General features: G+C 46.8%; 1 protein-coding gene across 1 annotated transcript; it reads right to left on the reverse strand.

The window, feature by feature from the left end:
* Positions 1–836: 836 nt before the first annotated feature.
* Positions 837–12,289, reverse strand: LOC132097247 (ras-related and estrogen-regulated growth inhibitor-like protein). Its single transcript, XM_059502879.1, has 5 exons — positions 12,107–12,289; positions 11,141–11,197; positions 3,581–3,654; positions 2,949–3,097; positions 837–2,182 (listed from the first exon to the last, which is right to left on the reverse strand). Exons 1-5 carry the CDS (start codon positions 12,156–12,158, stop codon positions 1,903–1,905), a joined length of 612 nt encoding a protein of 203 aa, XP_059358862.1. The 5' UTR covers positions 12,159–12,289; the 3' UTR covers positions 837–1,902.
* Between the last annotated feature and the right edge of the window lie 772 nt (positions 12,290–13,061).

The raw sequence follows: 13,061 nt of genomic DNA on the forward strand, positions 1-13,061 counted from the left end.
TACACATTCCACTTTAACTACAATAGCAAGCAAAGTTCTGTACAGTTACAGTATGAAGTGGAATTCATACAATAAACAAAAATAGACAACACAACCTGCTTAAGCTAATCTCTCAAACTACTGAACTAAACATCACATTACTGGTACCTAAACAATAAACTGAAAAGTACAATCAGTATTGTATTTTGTAACTTAATTAGCAGCAGTAAATTCTGTTTAATACATCCTTCATCTGATAAGCAGCCTTGCACAAAAAACTTTACCTTTGTTTTCTCCATCGACAACTCTCAATTTATTGATATTTCTGAGATTCTTTGAATTTTCTTTTTTTGGAAGTCTTTCATGGCTTCTGTTGCTCCCCATTCCCCTACGTTGTGAATCAGTATATCATAAACACAAATTCAAGCACTTACAAGGGCCTTGAGCCACTAAACATTGGGGCAATGATCGAAAACTGGCTCACACATAAATATCACTGGTATTTATCAACAACATCACTGTATTATATTCCAGGACCAATGCCCTTCTCGTATGATTTGTGTTGTTTAGCATGCATCTTCACAGTAGCTGTAAAAATACAGTGCCACAATGACATATCCACTCATCCACCATTTCTCTCTTGACTCAAGAGATACGAAAACATGACAGGGTTTAAGTGATTTAACAGTTCACATACAGTTCTCTTCCCAATCTAGATTGCTAACTTTTAAATGAAGTGATCAGCACGATCCCAGCTAACAAAAAATGTTTTTGTTATTTGAACGGCAAGGGATCAGTCCATTTTATAGTTTTCCAAACATGATGGGAACATTATTTTTGAATGTTCTCTGAATTCAGAGATAAAACATTAGAGGAATTATGTATAAATAATGTTTAGTGCTAATGTTTTGAGAACATTAGTAAATACCAGATAACTCTGAACAAACATTCTATTAACATTACTGGAAGAACTCTTTTTGATAACTTTGAGAGAAACTTGACAGAACATTAACCAAAGTTCTGGGAACATTCTTTGTTAGTTTGTTTTACCTTGTTTTTGTGATTAACATGAACCAGAGTGTGTTTTTACACGGGTCATTCCCAAGGGTCCACAAACCTCTTCTTGCAACTGTACATGGGGAAAAGCTGCAGTTCATTGTTTTTATTCGAAAGAGGCCCTAAGAATGCTACATAAGGTATGCAGAAGTTTTATTTTCATTCCTCTGCCATGGGTTTTTGTTAGAAAGGTAATTTATCTGCATTTTACACCTCATCACAGCATCTTGATATATGAAATTCACCTCAACTTTGTTGTGCATTCCTTGACGCAAACCCGGTCTCATGCCATTAAAACATTTTCAGAGAGCAAGTGAAATAATGTGTGCTACTCTTTCAAGAGAAAAGCAAATGCTTTACCAATTTGCAAACATTCCCCATTATTCTTAGAGATATTGAAAATATTATCAAGAGGTGAATATATGCCAACAAAAATATGAATTTTAAGACAAAACCTGCTTTGGGTTTTCTGACTCTTCTGAAAGAAATAAAAGAAAAATCATAAAATAATAAGGAAACATAAGGCAAAGATTTTTCTTTCTAAAGAAAATCACATTCCATAAAGGTAACTCTTGAACTAAAATTATTTATGCAAATAAATGCAAATATGGTAAGTGCGAAGAATGTGTCATTGCATGGGATACTGTGTCAGCAATCAAAAAGTTTGAGAACCCCTGCTATATATGATGTTCTCGGCTGTGTGGGATTTCTCATAGTGGTTTGAATTTGCACTATGTATCAAAGCATACTTCTATTCATACACATAAAACATTTCCAAGAACATCAGGTTTAACAGGGTGAAATCTCCATTACTGATTCAATGGAGACAGACTCATTGCTCTTTTCTAGGCTTTTCATGTGCTGCACTCAAACAGACTGTCTCCTCTTGCCAAAGACATTGTTTATGAGCTTGGCCATGGATTTGGAGCCACTGTACCGCCTGCGGTCGCCTCTATGCTTAAGCTGTTCCATCACATGGCGGATGAGCTTTGTGAAGAGGTTGGAGATCTCCAGGTAGTTCTCAGCCGCTGAAACCTCCTGGAAGATGCATTTGTTCTCCTGGGCAAGAGAGCGGCCCTCCTCTTCACCCACTTGGCGGCTGTGGCATAAGTCCTGCTTGTTACCCACCAGGCAGATGGGAACGTCCCTATTGAATTGAAATCTGATTATTCACTTTCAAGAGTAGTATAAATTGATTAGTGGTTAGGAAAACATTTATAATTGCGTCTTATAGTTTAATATGTAAATGTGACATTAAATAGTAACATCTATATTGAATCTAAACATGTACTTACTAGATTCATTTCTCACACTGTGTGTCCTAATTGGAACAATGGCAATGGCATTGCCTACATTTTTCCTCATCTGACACATAGAAAGTGGAACAGTCTGACATTAAAAAATATCAAATGGTCACAATGTGGTTGGAAATGGGTTGGAAATTTGTTGCAAAGCTAAAACTTCATGTTATAAGTCAAACCACTTGCTGCTATTTTTGAAGTGTCAAAATTTTAAGCCGGTTTTGGATGTTGGATTTTGACCACCCATGAGTGATCTCCTTGCCCATTTTGGAGTTCTAATGGGCTCCAGATGCCCAGTCTCATGCACACTTACTGTTTCAAAGGACTTTCAAATGACAAATGTGAATCCTATTCCTAAACCATCCAGACTTTTACATTTCTTTTTAAATGTGATGGACTAAAATGGAAAGCTTTGGCCTGCTGGTCAAAATACAGTTATCAAAACCACTGGAAATCTTACAGTTCTTTTGATTATTTGATGTGACCCAGTCTGTCCTTTACAGATGTGCACAGATCCAAGTAGGAAGCCTCCACCCTGTTATGCAAATGGTCCTCATTAATTCATTAAAACGCCATCATCCTATTCCAGTCACTGAAGATACTCTGACTCACCCTTTACAGGTCTCTCGACGACTCTCTTTGATCTGTGCCAGGATGTTTTTGGCATTTAGGAAGGATGTACGGTCGCTGATGGTGTACACCACCACAAAGCCATCAGCCCAGTCCAGTGGTTCCTCTAGGATACCTTTGCTTTCTCCACTCTGCCAAGGGGTGGGGGCACACAGAGATCCAGTCAAAAAAAGCATGCTCATGTAAAAGTCCCGTCCGACAAAATGGAAAAGTGGATTGTTATTTCATTCGTTTAGAGTTGACTAGATCTCTACCAGAAGTTTTTGTTTTGGATGCATTGATTGACTGCCATACATGTGTTGACTGTATATACACAGGCGTTTAGTTACAGGGTAGAAAGGTGTACATCTCATGATTCAGTTTTGGAAATCAAAGTAAAACAACAACTGGCAAAGTAAAAGTTCCCAGATGCAGCAGCTGTAAGACGTAAGGCTCTGTTTTCAAAGGCTCTGCACTGTATACTCTGCTTCAGGGAAAGACCATAAATCCCATCAGAACACAATATGCATTTTTCACAAGAAGCAGGTATATCCGAGCATGTTGCCCTATGGCAGTGTTTGTATGAACGCTAGTCATGAGCTCAGGGTAGCCGTTATGAAAGAATAAACACATACCTGTGAGCACGGATCAAAGACTTCCAAGTTCAGCTGTCTTCCATCAATGGAAAGCCTTTTTTGGTATAAGGAGTCTGAAACAAACAATGTTGGATAAAATCCTTGGTATTAAAACAAATGTGCACATCATAAAATCAGACCCCTGAAATCAAGGTAGGCTGTTAGAGGCTAATATAACATTCAAGGGAATAAAAGTAGACACTGAGTGCATGTGATGTGATGTACACATGTAGTTGTATCAGATGTGCAGTGATTACTGGGACCCTCAAAAAATCCTTGGCATGATTAGATGGAATAGACTTTTAGGAACTAGACAAAAGGAAAACGTACTCGGTTACTAAACGTAACCTCGGTTCTCTCTAGAAGAGCGAACGAGTACTGCGTCTTAGCTAAGACGCTACGGGAAAAGTCTCTTTTCACGAAATACTGAAGCAAAAAATTATCCTTAATTTTGTATTTTTGTAAAGCGCATTTGCAGCAGTACACAGCCATAGGCGAGACGGCTCGTTCGCTCATTGGCTTGTTCTGCGGCAACTGCACAGCCTATCGAGCGCGGGCTGATGCAACATCAGACCAATAAGGGCGCTTCGCGCCCTTCTTGCCACTTCCCGCCGAAACGGGTGTGGCCCAACCTATAAAAGGAGCTCGAAAAGGCTGACTCACCTGATTTATTTCATCGCCGAAGCGAACCAGAGTGAATCGTGCGCACGGCAGAGAACGCAGTACTCGTTCGCTCTTCTAGAGAGAACCGAGGTTACGTTTAGTAACCGAGTACGTTCTCTTACGAGAGCTCTCTCGTACTGCGTCTTAGCTAAGACGCTACGGGAACCCAGTGTAAAACGCCGTGCGCGCAGGGATCACACACCAATAAACCTGAAGCAACGCCCAGGATTTACAGTGCACAGTCACCTGAGGGACTCACAGAGAGTCCAGGACAGAAAAGGGAAAAAGCCCTCCGTCCCATATCTAGCAGCATCCGTAGATGCGGCAATATGACGTCACACAGCCGAGGCAAGGCCTGACCAATGTGGCAATGCGGGTCTTACGCAATACTGCCCATATAACAGTCGGCAGCGCATAGCGCTCGTGAACTCAGAATTCCCCTCAGGGCCCTGATTCGCCTATACCGACAGCAGCCTTGCTTGCAAGGCGGGAACCTCCAGGTTATAGAACCTGATAAATGTAGACGGCGAGGCCCAACCTGCCGCCATACATATATCCTGCAAGGAGATCCCAGTAGACCACGCCCACGACGAGGCGATGCCTCTTGTGGAGTGTGCTCTGACGCCCAACGGGCACTGAAGGCCCCTGGAAGCGTAAGCTAACGCTATGGCGTCAACTATCCATCTGGATAGAGTCTGTCTCGAAACAGCCATTCCCTTGGAACGCCCACCGAACGAGACAAATAGCTGCTCCGTCTGCCGAAAGGCAGCAGAGCGAGACACATAAGCTCTTAAAACCCTGACAGGGCAAAGAAGACTCGAGTCTCCATCCTCCCCTGACACCGGCAGGGCAGACAGGGCAATAACCTGAGCCCGAAACGGTGTGTTGAGGGATTTCGGCACATAACCGTGCCTAGGTTTGAGTATGACTCTTGAGTCATTGGGCCCAAACTCCAAGCACGACTGGCTCACCGAGAGCGCGTGCAAATCACCCACACACTTCACAGAAGCGAGAGCCAACAAGAATACTGTCTTGAACGACAGATGCTGAAGGCTAATCCATTAGATAGGCTTGAAAGGGGGACCTTTCAAGGCCTCCAAAACCGCCGCGAGGTCCCACATAGGGACTGACGGAGGTCTGGGAGGATTCAGCCTCCTAGCTCCTCTGAGGAACCGGATGACTAAATCATTCCTTCCTATTGACTGACCGGACGCCGTTTCAGAAAACGCCGCGATGGCAGCCACATAAACTTTGAGCGTGGATGGGGCTCTGCCCTTATCCAACAGCTCCTGAAGGAAGGAGAGGACCTCCGTCACCTCACAACTAAGGGGTGAATAACCTCGAGCTGTGCACCAGCTGGAGAACACCGACCACTTCGAGGCATACAGACGTCGTGTCGACGGAGCTCTAGCCTGAGTGATGGTATTTAGCACTCTCACTGCGAGATCAGCGGGTAACCATTGAGTGCCCATACATAGAGGGACCACAACTCCGGTTGAGGGTGCCAAATCGAGCCCCTGGCCTGCGAGAGGAGGTCTCTCCTCAATGGTACCGGCCACGGGGCGACATCTGCTAACTGCATCAAATCTGGGAACCATGGTTGGTTCTTCCAAAGAGGTGCTACAAGCAGTATTGACCATCTCGTTTCTCTCACCCGTTCTATCACCTGCAGAAGGAGGGAGACGGGAGGGAACGCATAAAGCGGGCAGCACGGCCATCTCCGTGACAGCGCGCTTTCGTTCTTGGAAAAGAACGCGGGGCAGTGAGCGTCTTCGTGGGACGCAAAGAGGTCCACCTCCGCCATGCCAAATCTCTGCCACAACAGCCGGACTGTTTGCGGGTGTAGAGACCATTCGCCCGTAGGAACATTGCCTCTGGACAGCCTGTCTGGACCCAGATTCTGCAGTCCAGGCACATGCACTGCTCTCAGCGAGCACACGTTGCGCTGAGCCCAAATCAGGAGGCGTTCCGTCAGCCTGCACAGGTTTCGGGACCCGAGACCGACCTGGCGATTTATGTAGGACACCACGGACATGTTGTCCGAACGGACTATGACGTGGTGATCCTTGATATGGGGACAAAAGCGCGTCAGCGCGTTCTCCACTGCCAGCATTTCCAGGCAGTTGATATGATGGAGCTTTTCCCATTCTGACCATAGGCCAAAGGACGGTCTGCCTTCGAGCAGCGCTCCTCATCCCGAAGTGGAGGCGTCCTTCGACACCATTTTCACACTCGGGGAAGTCCCCAGGCTTACACCTGATCGGTACCAGCCGTTCGCTGTCCAAGGTGCTAGAGCCGCAACACAGCTCTGATCGACCTTGAAATGCAGCCGGCCAGACGCCCACGCTCTGCGCGGCACCCGAGCCTTCAGCCAGAACTGCAGGGGGCGCATGCGGAGCAGGCCCAGCCGCAGAACCGGAGATGCTGAGGCCATGAAACCCAGCATCTTTTGACAGTGTTTGAGCGACACAGTCGCGCCACAGCGGAAAGAACTCGCTGCACGCTGAATGCCCATCGCGCGCTGTGATGACAGCCGCGCCGTCATGGAACACGAGTTCAGAACTATACCCAGAAACAGGATCGTCTGACTGGGGTTCAGCGAACTCTTCACCCAATTGACACTGAGGCCGAGCTTCTCGAGGTGATCGAGTAAAACGGCTCTGTGGTCCATGAGCTCCGCTCATGATCGGGCCAGAGCCAGCCAGTCGTCCAAATAATTCAGCACTCGTGTGCCTCTGAGTCTAAGAGGAGCGAGCGCTGCAGCCATGCACCTCGTAAACGTACGAGGAGCTACGGACAAGCCGAATGGCAGGACTGCAAACTGGTATGCCTGGCCCTCGAAGGCGAATCTCAAATATCGCCTGTGGTTTGACGCTATCTGTATTTGAAAATACGCGTCCTTCAGATCTATTGACATGAACCAGTCCCCTCTGCGAATCTGCGCGAGGAGCTTCCTGGTCGTGAGCATTTTGAAACTGCGTTTCATCAATGCCTGTTCAGCTGTCTTAGATCCAGTATGGGCCGGAGACCCCCGTCTCTCTTGGGCACCAGAAAGTATCTGCTGTACAGCCCCCCCTCGCTTTGAGACACAGGCTCTACAGCCCCTTTGCTCAACAGTTTTGATATTTCGGCCCGAAGTATGTGTGCTACTTCTGTTTTGACCGTAGTTTCGACGCGCGCTGAAAAGCACGGTGGGCGTCGAGAAAACTGTAGCGTGTAGCCTCTCTTTATGATGCCTAGCACCCAATCCGAAACCCCTGGAAGCACTGACCATGCATTTGCATGAATGGCTAAGGGCTGGATGCGAAACGCGCTCTGTTGACTGGGCAACGGCGGCGCTCGAGTGTGCTGCGCATCTGAGGCGGGGAGCGCGCTGATCACAGCGGGCAGATCGCTCTTCCTCGACCCCGTCCCGGCGCTTAACCGACTGGAGGGAGGCTGAGCGGGTCCCGTGGGACTCGATATATCTGCGAGTAACCGTGGGCTGCATGTGTGCACTTTTACCACTTTAAACTCGCTGTCTGCCTGTGCAGAATGTACGTGCACGGGCCTCGTTTTTACAGAAGCCCCGCGCCGTATGTGACATAGTGTATGTGGGCACTGGGAAGTGGGCACGTTTACTATGCGGCGCGCTCGACCGATCTGTGTCGATCTTATGTGCGCTAGCCCTGTGTTTAGGGCTGTGCTTATATGTGGAGATGGGCACTGGGTAGTGGGCATCGTCACTGCATTTATAGCACCATCGGCCGTGGCCGGACGAGCACGCACGGGTTTCGTTTTTACAGAAACCACATGACGCGTGTGACATAGTAATAGTGGGCACTGAGGGGTGGGCACGTTTACTATGCAGTGTGCGCGACCGACTTGAGTCGACATTATGGGCGCAGGCCCTGTGTGCAGGGCTGTGCTTACATGTGGAGATGGGCACTGAGGAGTGGGCATCGTCACTACATTTATAGCACCATCGGCCGTGGCCGGACGAACGTGCACGGGTTTCGTTTTTACAGAAACCACATGACGCGTGTGACATAGTGATTGTGGGCACTGAGGAGTGGGCACGTCTACTATGTAGTGCGCGTGATCGACTTGAGTCGCTTTTATAGGCGCGAGCCCTGTGTGAAGGGCTGTGCTTATATGCGGAGATGGGCACTGAGCAGTGGGCATCGTCACTACATTTATAGCACCATCGGCCGTGGCCGGGACACCAGAAATTACACCTTTTTCGGGAAATATCTGGGTAGCCGTGATAACGGTTTTCGTGTGCAGGCAAGCGGGCAACCGTACAGGCTTGCGCATTGCAAACAACGCTGAAACAGTCACAATCTCTGGAAACTGAAACAGCGTCGCGCTTAGGTGAGAGCCCGGCCGCAGCGGAACTCGTACACCGGCGCTTCAATGAAGCAGCCATCGTGTGTAGTGCCGACGCAGCGTCATGCAGCATGCGTAGATGGCTTTCCCAGGATGGCTTCGGGGCTCCCGGCCTCACCGTAATCCTCTGCCGCGGTCCCCGCGGCGCGGGGCGACGGCCAGTAGAGCGAGAACGGGGGTCTCGAGCTGCGTTGCTGAAGCTGTTGTGATAACGGCTTTTGTGTGCAGGCAAGCGGGCAACTGTGCAGGCTTGCGCATTGCAGAAAACGCTGAGACAGTCACAATTCCTGGAACTGAAACAGCGGCGCGCTTGGGTGAGAGCTCGGCCACAGCGGAACTCGTACACCTGCGCTTCGATGAAGCAGCCATCGTTAGTAGCGCCGACGCAGCGTCACACAGGAGGCTTTAGATGGCAACACCGCTTTTGCCGCCGTCCAGCAGAGGGCGGACAAAGGTGCGTCGCTATCGCCTGTTCCACCGGCGGAAGTGAGTGGTAGTTCCTGTTTTTAGCATCATCAGTGTGGAGAATGCTAGTGAGACAGACGAACGAGTTCGTGCTGAATATGGAGCGTTCCAAGCCTTCGCCACCTCTTCGTGAAGCTCAGGAAGAAATGAGGCGGGCTTTGAGAAGTACGCTCATCCGAAAGGGAAATACCATCCAGCCGGGAACGAGAGGGGGGGGCGCTGGTGCAAACCACTCGCGGCCGAGACTCATCGCGGCCAACACGATCATTCGCCCCGGCTCCTTCTCGATGTCAGCTCGTCTGCTGGGCTTCTGAGCAGAAGGCGCGAGATCCTCGGAGCTCGCCCAGCCCTCACTGCCCGAAGCTAGCAGAGAGCGCGTGTCCTCTTCCCCCGACGCGGCCCTGAGATCGACTTCCTCGGACGACGCGCCGGCAAACAGCGGGCGCTGCCCACCGGGAAGCGATGCAGGGGGGGCCGGTTAAGCAGGGCGAACCGGCGAGCTCGGTTGAGCTGAAGACGGTTCTGGAATCCGCTGGAAGCGATGCTTTTACGGCGCCTCAGCGCAGCGGAGAATGCAGGCTCAGAGAAAAAGGCCAGGCGAGTCCTCAGAGTCACCATGGCAACAGCTCGCAGTGGGGGCATCCGCCGTCAGCGAGCGAGCGCTGCATGATCTTCACCCAGGCAGGAGACACAGATGACGTACCGGTCTCCCTCGCTGAGTGGGGCTCTGACGAGCCGCAGGAAGGCATCTTAAAAAAGACGCGAGCTCTTTTACGAGTGTGTGTCGCAGGGCGAACACACACACACACATAAAGAACAGCTTGTATATAACAGGATTGAAAGGATATAGGCGCCGGATAGCGCAGCAGGAACGGCAATGGAAGGCGGCGATGCCAGCAGCTTCAGAATGGCTCGTCCTGCTGATGTGCTTTCTCAGACGGCGCTTGCTTCCTCCGTGATCCAGCGATGCGTGAGCTTCGCTGAAGAGATGAAAAAAAAAAAGGTGAGTCAGCCTTTTCGAGCTCCTTTTATAGGTTGGGCCACACCCGTTTCGGCGGGAAGTGGCAAGAAGGGCGCGAAGCGCCCTTATTGGTCTGATGTTGCATCAGCCCGCGCTCGATAGGCTGTGCAGTTGCCGCAGAACAAGCCAATGAGCGAACGAGCCGTCTCGCCTATGGCTGTGTACTGCTGCAAATGCGCTTTACAAAAATACAAAATTAAGGATAATTTTTTGCTTCAGTATTTCGTGAAAAGAGACTTTTCCCGTAGCGTCTTAGCTAAGACGCAGTACGAGAGAGCTCTCGTAAGAGAACATACACTACCAGTTGAACCTTTTACAATCAGTGTAAAAATTTATTATTTAGGGATGAAAATTGTGTAATCATTTACTCAGCCTAATGTCTTTCCTGTATGACTTTCTTCTGTGGATCACAAAAGTAGACATTATGAGGAACGGTTTACTGTTTTTGTCCATATAATGAAAGCTAAAGGAGTAAAACCAAACGGAACCCCATTATATTGTATGGAATAAATATTGTAAGCAATAAACTCATAAAGGTTTGGAATGACATGAGGTAAGTAAATTATGACAGCATTCACTATCTCTGTAGAGCTCATCAAATCAAAATAAACACACTGTCAAAATGTATGTTTTAAAAAAGCATCTGTGGTTTCCAGAAATTCAATGTAAAATATACAATTTACAGACAATGTTTCAGGTATTACAGGATGGCATAATTGTGCCTGTATATTTTACAACTTCATTTCATTTCAAGTTATGATAATTTACCAAACTAGAAGTACCAAAATCTGCTTTGTACCTTAAAATGTGCTGAAAACCAAAACAATACAGGTTTTAAAGAGAAAGTCACATGATTAATCAATTAATTGTAAACCGCCATCGTAAATACATATATATATATATTGTTTTAATGTATTCTTTGTTTAGTTATTTTAATCCTTTTACTCATTTCACGCATACATTTTTGCACTCAGATACATATAAAAGGAAGCACTCTTGCATTAATAAAATACATGTGAGACTGTGTGTGAGACTTTACTTACTGGTATTTGACGCATATTCTCCTATGAATCGCTTGGTCAAAAATCTCACCAAAACCGCTGAGGACAAGAGAGAGGAATTGATTGATCAGTCAGTTATTGAGATTGATCATCCTAAGCCTTGATGTAAATGCCTCATATGACAGTTTCAAATAGGAAGAGAGAGAACAAGGTCAAAGAACAGCCCCTCGTCAAAACTTGGCCAGTCTGCAGTGAATGCTGGTGCATATTTGGCAAAGGAAAAACTGTTACATTTTCCCCATGAGCACACTACCTGGTCTATACTAAATATTTGAGCCATGAAGCTATGCTGTGCTTATTGAAGTCAAGGCTTGAGTTTCCGTGTATAAATACACAATCCGAGGCAGCATCGTGAAAGCTGCTTTCAATTCCCCCAACCAGTTATAAACCATTAAGCAGTCAGGATTTAATATTCCTCACAAACCCTCAAATTTGCAACAATAGACCTTCCTTGTTCTGTTCTGTTTTTACCCTGGCCATTCGGATCAGAACCCTGATTTAGGACCCCCTACTAAGCTAGTTTTATTCTCGGGGGACGTGGCATTATCATTTCCCAAACACTTAATAATCATTAGCACAGGTATGCAGCCTCAAGGGCTAAATGTTCTTATGCTGCTGAGTGGAACAAAAAATAATCTTTCCCCAATTTCAGCAATTACTTGCCTCTCACAGCCATCTCTTTCAATTTCCCTCTCAGATGACTTGTATAACCATGACCTCACTTCTGATCTGTTCCAATATACAAAGTGCTTTGAGTGTTTGTAGAGGGCAAACATAATGTCTTAGTGCATTGTGAAGCACTCCCACACTCACATTTCCAACTCAGAATGTGAGGACCAGGCAACAGGCACATGTTGCTGTGAAGTTTAAGTTAATCTGAAAGACACATATTTAGATGCATATAAAATGTACACACTACATACAGTAGACTATAAGATGAGCACTCACCAGATTTGCCTGCTCCCTCACTGCCCAGCAGGGCTAGTTTGATGTCATTCATTGTTGTAGATGGTGCCCGATGTTTGCTGTGCTTCTCTGTGTCCAAGTAGTTGGACAGTCCCAGCTACAACTCTTTATTATTTACTCTTCTCGGTAAAGTGGCGCCACGCTCCCTCTCTTTCTCTTTCTCTCTCTCTCTCTTACTCTGATTCTGTTGTACTCGCAGATGTTCCTCTCGTCCATCTCCCCTCCCACTGCTCACAGAGTGCTGAGCTGCCACAAGGTCAATTCAACATCCCTTCCATACTGAAAAGTTGTTCAGATAAGTGGAGAACTTTGCTTTTGTGAAGTTAAACCAAAGTGCTCTGTGATCTGATTTTGATCCAAACTACTGGAAAATAATCAGGAATCAAATCATGCTGAGATTCTAGAACATTCCATTTACTGTGCATTACTCTTCTGGTTGCTTGTTGCTCTCAGAAATAAAGGTACAAAAGCCATCACTGGGGTGGTACGTATTTAAAAGGTACTATTATGTACCATTTAAGTACTAATATGCACCTTTTAGGGGTAAAGGTGTACCCTTTGAAAGGGTACTGTGCCAGTGACAGGACAGCTTTTGTACCTGATGGTCTATATCCTCTCAGCCAAGTCCCTATATGAAGTATTAAAGTATACATAGTCTTACTGAAACTGAAGTTTGGGACATTTATTTAAAGTGGTTGGCAAATCTGTCTTGCATCAAGTATGCTATCTCTCAATTATCTGGGCGAACATGTTAGCCCCAACAGCAAAGTTCTCAGTGCCAACATACAACTGGGCCAAGAATGTCATCCATATTTTGATTGCAGGGATCAATTCCTTTTAAACTGGAGAGCAGCCATCAATCTTCCCTCTTTTCCAGAACAGTTCCAAAAAATTGAAAGACGTTCAGCCATCCGAACTTCAATTTCAAGGGCTGCTA

The sequence above is a fragment of the Carassius carassius genome, chromosome 2, assembly GCF_963082965.1.
Source record: "Carassius carassius chromosome 2, fCarCar2.1, whole genome shotgun sequence".
Lineage (NCBI taxonomy): Eukaryota > Metazoa > Chordata > Actinopteri > Cypriniformes > Cyprinidae > Carassius > Carassius carassius.

Excerpts from the sequence above, each read along its gene's own strand:
- LOC132097247 (XM_059502879.1), bottom strand. The coding sequence starts at position 12,158 with ATGAATGACATCAAACTAGCCCTGCTGGGCAGTGAGGGAGCAGGCAAA. Across the intron at positions 11,198-12,106 it reads TGAGGGAGCAGGCAAATCTG|CGGTTTTGGTGAGATTTTTG; the intron begins GTGAGTGCTCAT and ends TCTTGTCCTCAG. Across the intron at positions 3,655-11,140 it reads AGAATATGCGTCAAATACCA|ACTCCTTATACCAAAAAAGG; the intron begins GTAAGTAAAGTC and ends TGTTTGTTTCAG.